Genomic DNA, 7,834 nt, shown 5'->3' with positions numbered 1-7,834 from the left:
AAATCCATCGAATTCATTTTTCAACTATTTGAGGAACATTGTGTCATTTAGTTTCATATTTCTTGATGTTAAATTCATTGAGATCATGTAGTTTCATAATGCGATCTATTAGAAGGTAATTACAAATAAATTGAGCTTAATTATGATTATTAATCAATATAATTAGGATTTGAGAATTTAATTGATCTAAACACAACGTTAAATTAACATTAGTTTAGAAAAGATTTGAAGGTCTTTAACATAATTCGATGAATAATTGATATTAATGACATTTTCTGAATAAATATTGATTTTGAGTAAATTTTGAATTTGAGAGTTTTTTCATTTTATTCTAATTTTGATTGATTTTACTTTTTCATGGAAAATCAGGTTTTCTAAACTCTCATATATGATATTGACTTTCTCATTATTTGATCATCGATACCTTAATCCACTCTCCTTTTCTCTTGCTTATTGAACATATTCACCATCCTAATGGATCATACCTAGAATCACTATATTATTATAGTTTTTCTAACAAAATTTCTTTTAATCAAACAAAAACTACTTTGAAGTGGTATAATTAAGTTTAAATTTTGTTTTAATATGATGACAATTTGATTGCTTAATTGCCTATCCACCCCCCTCTAGATAGTTTCATCAATCAAGATATTAAGGGTGTATTTGATAATTAATTTCAAAAACAATTTTAAAAAATAATTTTTTAGAATAGTTTTTTGTAAAACAAAAATTTGTTTGAAACCTTAATATGTTTTAATATTTTTAAAAATAATTTATATATTTAGTGTTTTATTTTTAATCATTCTACATATTTGTATAATTATTTCTTAAAACAACACTCAAAAAGCAAGTGGAAACAATATAAAACACCTAAAATATGTTTATATTGCTTTAAGAAAACATCATATTTTATGTTCTTAAAAACAGAAAATAGAAAACTATCCTTAAAAACAGTTCCCAAACATACCCTAATATTTTTATTTAGAAATTGACTTCGGTCTTGTTTTCTCAATTAGTTAACACTATACTAATAAAGAAGCCCGTTCATTTATTTATATATTAGGGTAACATGGCTGAAATAAGAATCATTCTTAAGGAAGAAGCAACTCACACTGTGGTGTGCTGCTAGGAAGAATCTTGCTTGGTCTAAGCTCATAGCATAATAACTTCGAAAAATATTGACTTAATGTACTTGTTTGCCCTTTCTCACGTCATCGATGAGGATTGAAGGCCGTATGGACACCACTCTCCTTAGTCGGCCAGACAGCACCTCAATGTCCTCGAGTCATCTGCAAACAGGGAACCGCCAGGAATGGGAGACCCGGTGACCCTCCAATTTTCAGAGAGAATCTTTTTGGCCAAGTGTGTAATAAGAGTTAGTGGGGTTAAAACATAACGCTGGCGGCTCCCTTGTTCCCCCAACGCCCGTCAGAGCAGTGGGACTGACACTTACCTGCCGCAAGACCCTATCAAGGTAGGGGGACCCGCTATACCCTGCCACCATGCCCGTCGTACTGCCTCCTTCCAAAGCAGCGCACCCCCCATTCCGCCAGACTCCATCAATGGGGGTGGCATTGAAATATCTCATTCTTTTTTTCTAATCAAGGTGATTACCACACTCGTATTTGCAGCCAATGGAGATTTTTCTTCACTATCTCAACATTCCGATTTACTTGGTGTTTGCATGATCCGGACCTTTATATGATTTTGGAGACCAAATCCTACTTTCTATATTAATATTAATAGAGTACACAAGTGGGGAGCTGGAAGCTGTGAAGGGCTCCATAAATATACCAATTGATCTGCTTATACATCCTACTGCCATTGTTATTTCAAATTTCAGCAGGAAAAAGCAACTCCGACACCAAGTAGCAGTTGGGATATGGCAGCTCTGCTACCACCAACTAGCATCAGCCACCACCATCCTAACACTGATTCCCGACATTATTGTATTCCAAGAAAAAACTGGAATAAATTCTTTGTAATCTTACACATATACATTAGCTTTGAGAGGAATATTTAAGGATGATTCTCTCCCATTTGGATTCCCTCATGAGTTACCACCCTTTTTCCATGGCTGCTACCTGCATATAAGATGATTGCATATGGTGAGAGAGACTCAAAACAATAGGACAAACCAATATTGTAATTCATTATCCTAGTACTTATAGTCCCATGGGCTTCAACTGCTTGAAACCCATGATGGATTTGTGTCCAAGTTTGACACTCTAATTTTTTGTGCACAGTCCATGCCAAAATAATGTTATGGGTCGGCCTATACAAATTATTTAAGTATTTCAGGATTCCCCCTTTCGAAAACAGTTTTAATTTCCAGTCAAGTTTTGCTGATGATCCCATTTAGAGAAGAATTTAAGCCATCAAATGATATATAAAAAAAGAAACCAGGTTTATTTCTTCCCATATAGGATGCAAATGCTCCAACAATATTCTGATTGAAAAAACTATCCAATACTTTCCCTTAGGAATAGTTTAACATGAGATAACTGAGTAGGATTACCTCGGGCTTTATAAAAATCGAGCAGAGCCATAGAATATGAAGTCCACTGTCCCTGTGTTAAAAGAATGCACAGCAATGTTGTTTTATGTCAAAGGTGCTGCATCGAAGGAATGAAGAACTTGTTCCAGCATTGTTCTTGTGTGCGAGTCCAGAGGACTCTCTGGTTTATCTATGTGGGCAATATTTAGGAGGTAGAGCTTCTTAGAGTTCACAAATGCAGCTGAGAAGATCCTCTTCATTCCCCCCCTGGTGCTATCGATTATATACTCAAACTCATAAACTTGTAAGCCTCCCTGGCTTGACCTCTCTGCAACTCCAATCAACTCAACATCCTTTGTGCTTTCCTACACAATATTTGAATTTGTAAAGCAAAACTGGCATAGTGCTTGCCAACATACTACAAGAGAACTGACACAAAAAGAGTTGCAACAAGACAAATCCAGTGTTATTTCTCCACAAAGGAAAATGTGACAACACAGACAATTCCACACCCAGCAAATGAAAATTATGTGATTGGCAAAGTTCAAAAATCACTCTCACTTTTAAGATCCTAGCTGATCACTTGAAGTGATTCTTAGACTAGCACTTGATAGGTGCATATTCCAAAATTCACTTTTTCGTTATGTATCTCATTATAAAAATACATATAAAACACTTTTATTTATTTATTTATTTATATTGAATACTAACAGATGCTCCATAAAAGCAATTCTGATAGATATACAACTTATAGAAGCCCTACACGTTTTACAAGAATCACTTCCAAACTAGCCCATAAGAGAGATCATTGTAAAACAACCAGGAAAACAATCCATTTTTAGGTTAGATTTCTAATTTTACATCATGTCCACCACACTACAAGCTGGATATATCACTTGTTTCAGCTTTGACGTATATATATATATATATATATATATATATTTGACAAGCAAAACGAGGATATGAATTAAAAACACCTAAGAAAGGGTGCACTAAAATACACATGATGTAGACAAAATGTGCATCAGGCAAACACAAAGAAAGAGAGACAACACAAAACAACAGCTCTGTCATTAGTTAGAATTCAACCAATCAGGAAAGCCTATCACAGTCATAGAAGTATCATCTATGTACATCCAAACTCAATCCAAAAGCTGCAAACAAAGGAGGACTTGATTGCTTATTCCAATTGTTCTGCATCTTCAAGAGCTCTCTTGTTTCTTTCCATCCATAGCATTCAAAAAAGGCCTAAAGGAACGACTCTCCAAATTGCCTTCCACTTTTTCCCCACAAAAGAGTTATGTCAACTCAGTAGAGTATAACCACTCAATAGGGAAAAAGCCAACTGCCACAAAATTCTCGCTGTGGAACAATGAAGGAGCATCTGATCAACCAACTCTTCTTACCCTTTACATGTATAACATCTAATGGGCATACTCCAACCCCTCCTCAATTGATGATGTGTTAACACCCTTCCCCAAGCACCTTCCCAAGCAAAGAAACTCACTGTTGTTAGCACCATTCAAAACTATGCTTGCAGGAGAGGCTCAATAGTTCCCTGAATTAAGAAAGTATAGAAGGATTTAACAATAAACTTGCCACTCTTGGATTTCTTTCATTGCAATCTGCCTTCCTCATCCCTTCTAACTAAGCATGAATACAACCTTCGAAAAAAGGCCTTACTCCTTCCAACTCCCAATCATAGAACTGCTTATAAAAGTAAAGAATCTAATAGTCGTCCTCTCCCTACTACTCCCACATCTTTACTACCCAAGTCTCTTTTGTAGCTACGATAGAAAATAACTTCAGAAAAGAGACTTCTACTGAATTTTTAACACAACATCTATCTTTCTAGAATTTTACTCTTCTACCATTACCCACATTGAAGCAAGTTCTATTTTTAAAAGTCTCCCATTCAAACTTGATAGCCATCCAAAAACCTATATGATAGCTATCTGTCACAATCCTTGAACACAAACCCCCTTATCATCTCCAAACTTTCTTGTTATTACTTGCTTCCAAAGGATCTCCCTTTCAATAGCAAATCTCCAACTTCATTTATCAAGTAGAGCCTTGTTAAGAGTTTGTAAATACCTAATGTGAAGACATCCCCTCCCCTTATCAAAACAAAACAAGTAGTAAACAAGTTAACTAGATGGGGCCTTTCCCAAGCTTCACCCCACTCCATGGGAAATCCTTCTAAATCTGCTCTAACCTCAAGCTCACCTTTCAGGAATAGTAAAAAGAAACATAAAATAATTAGGCAAAGTGACAACCCTTGATTATACGTAGCAGGCAACTTCCCAACCTTATACCCTAACACTGAAGCAAGACCCTCTACATTTGCAATTTCTCTAATAGGAATTAATTTGCTATTCTCCATGTTTATTTTAAAGCCAGATATTGCCTCAACTACATGAAGGCCCAACTAAGATGCTCCATATGCTCTTGATTAGAATTGCAAAAAACTAAGGTATCAACTGTGAATAACAAATGAGACACTTCTATCCCCCCTCCCACTTTGAAGCCCAAAATGAAGCCCTCCTCTCTAGCTCTCATCAGAACTGGACTGAGAACCTCCATTGCTAAAATGAAGTGTTAGGACATAATGTTTTGTTTTGTTTTTTGTTGGCAATTTTGTTCATTTTCATTCTACAATAGAATCTTTTTAGACAGTGACTTACTCTTCATTGAAGATTTCAAGTTGTCGTTTAATTAGCTAAACCGTCACAAGTAAGTTTGAGTAAAAACAAGTTAATTTTTTTAATAAGTAAGGGTTGGATCGAAAGCTTTAAAATTGAACTAAAATGTCTTAATTAATTTTTGGAAAGTTGAAATTTTATTTTTTAAGAAAATTCCATTTTTGACCCTTTAGGTTCTTAGGCTTGTATATACCTTACCTAAATGTGTTTTAGGGTTGGATACTCTCATTCAAAAAACACCCAAACTTGCTTTTATCATTCCCAACAAGCTCTTAAAGGTTCTTTGAACAAACTCTGTGTTGTTAGAGAGACTTGCATCCCCTCATAGGTTAAGGTGAATCCACTGGAGCATTCGAGGAGTTATGTTGTAGATGTGGATCGCGATTTAGGTACTGAAGAGTAAGTCTTCGGGTAAACGACTAGGTAAAACTGTGTATCATGATCTCATATAGAGGATTTTTTATCTAAGGTGTTAGACTTTGTAGTTTTCTATCTCCACAGTTAGTGTGGGAGGGGGGGAGGGGGGGGGGGGGGGGGGTCGTCTTCCATGTTAAAATTCTTTTGTCTCTTGTGTGTTAGATTGTTATTGATCACTCTTAATTTCTTACAAGGTTTAATTATGTTAAAAAAATATTAAATAATTCTCAAAAGTTTAATTGGATTAAAAAATCTTAATTCTTATATTAAAATTGGGTGTTACGTCACTGGAACATAGGTTATTCAAAAAGGAAATGGAAGACTGGAGAAAGGGTCCCCCTACATCAAACCCTTAAAGCTCTCAGAGAAATCGAATGAGACTCCGTTTCCTAGAACATGGAATTTTGCCATAGGAATACACCCTTTAATCCACCTCACTCACTTACACCCACAACCCGTTTTTTTTTTTTTTTCCAAAAACCCCTATCAAAAAATCCCAGTTTACAGCATATGCCTTTATAATGTCTAGCTTACAAATAAACCCACTAGTGGGACTCTTTAACCATTAATCAAGAGCCACATTAGTGATTAGGGTCATCTTCAAAATTTGTCTACCCTCGACGACAAAAGCATGTTGGTAACTGAAACCACCTTACTCACTACCTTTTTGAGCCTATTGACCAAAACTTTTGTCAATAACTTGTATAGCCCCTAGCTGAGCTAATTGGTATGAAATCCTTAGGGTCCTTTGCTCCACATTTCTTAGGGATCTAAAATTCTGGAAATCCATTGTGAATTAGAAAGATTGAGTGAGTATTACATTATGGCGGTAGATAGTGGTATCTCAACTTTTTGGCATGTTTTTGGTGTTTCATATTGGGATTCGCTGAATCTCTAAATTTGGGGTTCTTTGGCCCAAACTACAGATATCTCAATCCTTGCTTGCCACTACCCTCCTCATTGCTTTAATAAGTTATATTAAGAATTGACCAAATCCACCACCAACTACATTCAAACATACAAATTCCACAGCCAACGAGTGCCCACAGAACAGTTACCTTTCGCTTTTCTGCTTGTATAACCTTGTCTGCTACAAACTGAGGACTCCCAAATTGCTTGAGGCTTTCGAGCCGAACTGGGCTCACCACAACCCCCACATTATTGACTCCTTTGTTTTCCTCTTCAAACAGCACAGTGGCACCCCCTTTATCGACCTGCAACAGTAACAACACACTCAAAAGCAACAACATCCATTTCAATCCATTTCCAGAGAGACAGCAAAGATTATACTACAGGAAGTTTGGAAGAGAGACCTTAATCCAAGAAGAGGGTATGAGGAGTGTGAAACCCTCCACTGAGTCAGTGTACCTCTGAAGCTCTTCCAGCTCTTGAGCCACTACTTTGAAAACGGTGTTTGGTAAAGCAGCCGCCAAAAGCAATGAAACAATTGAGAGATTGAGGTCCCTCTTGCTCAAACAACACTCTAATGGCTTCCATTTGGGTTGTGTTTTGGGTTTCAGAGCTTTGGGAATTGGAATTGGGAAGAGGGTTTTTGGAGGACTTGACGGTTTCAACAGATTGCACGCTCCCCACAAGCCCATCACCGTTACTAAACTCATTATCATCTCCTATGCCCTTGATATATATATATAAACATTTTATATTTATATATTTTTTATAGATAAATAGAATTTGTATTAGAAGGCGAAAACAGTACACACGAGTATACAAATATACAAATAGAAGCCCAAAAAAACTAGGTAAAGAAGACAAAAAAACATTTCCCCTATCTAAACATAAAACCATTCTATAAAGTGCATTATAGATAAAATATGATCCTCTATAAATATTCTATCCCAATTTACAAGAGCAAACAAAAAGGAATATTTTAAAACTTGGTTCCAAGTTCGAAATCATTGAATGCATAACGGGGCAGCATTTTATACCTAAGAAGTCTAACAATAAATTTGGATTTTTATTATATCAAACAAACATTATTAGTACAATGTAATGAATATTATTTTATTATCAATTTATTTATTACTATGAATACGAATTTATCATTAATTAATTATTATAAAAGGTACATAAATATGAATTTATTAATTCTTTTTATATATAAAAAAAAAGTATTAATATTATGTAAACAAATGAGAGAAGACAAGTAATTATTTATTATACTTGTATTAGCTCAAAGGCTTTTGCAATTAAGTTTTGA

General features: G+C 35.3%; 1 protein-coding gene across 1 annotated transcript; it reads right to left on the bottom strand.

Moving 5' to 3' along the window:
• Nucleotides 1-1,748: 1,748 nt before the first annotated feature.
• On the bottom strand, nucleotides 1,749-7,231 carry LOC117917487 (psbP domain-containing protein 2, chloroplastic). The gene is made up of 4 exons (XM_034833785.1): nucleotides 6,930-7,231; nucleotides 6,675-6,830; nucleotides 2,519-2,862; nucleotides 1,749-2,084 (listed from the first exon to the last, which is right to left on the bottom strand). Exons 1-3 carry the CDS (start codon nucleotides 7,215-7,217, stop codon nucleotides 2,602-2,604), a joined length of 705 nt encoding a protein of 234 aa, XP_034689676.1. The 5' UTR covers nucleotides 7,218-7,231; the 3' UTR covers nucleotides 1,749-2,084; nucleotides 2,519-2,601.
• Nucleotides 7,232-7,834: the final 603 nt, after the last annotated feature.

Source organism: Vitis riparia, chromosome 7, assembly GCF_004353265.1.
Source record: "Vitis riparia cultivar Riparia Gloire de Montpellier isolate 1030 chromosome 7, EGFV_Vit.rip_1.0, whole genome shotgun sequence".
In the NCBI taxonomy this organism is placed as follows: Eukaryota; Viridiplantae; Streptophyta; class Magnoliopsida; order Vitales; family Vitaceae; genus Vitis; species Vitis riparia.
This window is presented reverse-complemented; position numbering and strand designations above follow the sequence as displayed.

What these genes read in the sequence shown, in the direction of transcription:
- LOC117917487 (XM_034833785.1), bottom strand. Translation starts at nt 7,217, where the DNA reads ATGGGCTTGTGGGGAGCGTGCAATCTGTTGAAACCGTCAAGTCCTCCA. An exon ending in TACCCTCTTCTTGGATTAAG is followed by an intron (nt 6,831 to 6,929) that starts GTCTCTCTTCCA and finishes TTACTGTTGCAG; the next exon opens with GTCGATAAAGGGGGTGCCAC. An exon ending in TACAAGCAGAAAAGCGAAAG is followed by an intron (nt 2,863 to 6,674) that starts GTAACTGTTCTG and finishes AATATTGTGTAG; the next exon opens with GAAAGCACAAAGGATGTTGA.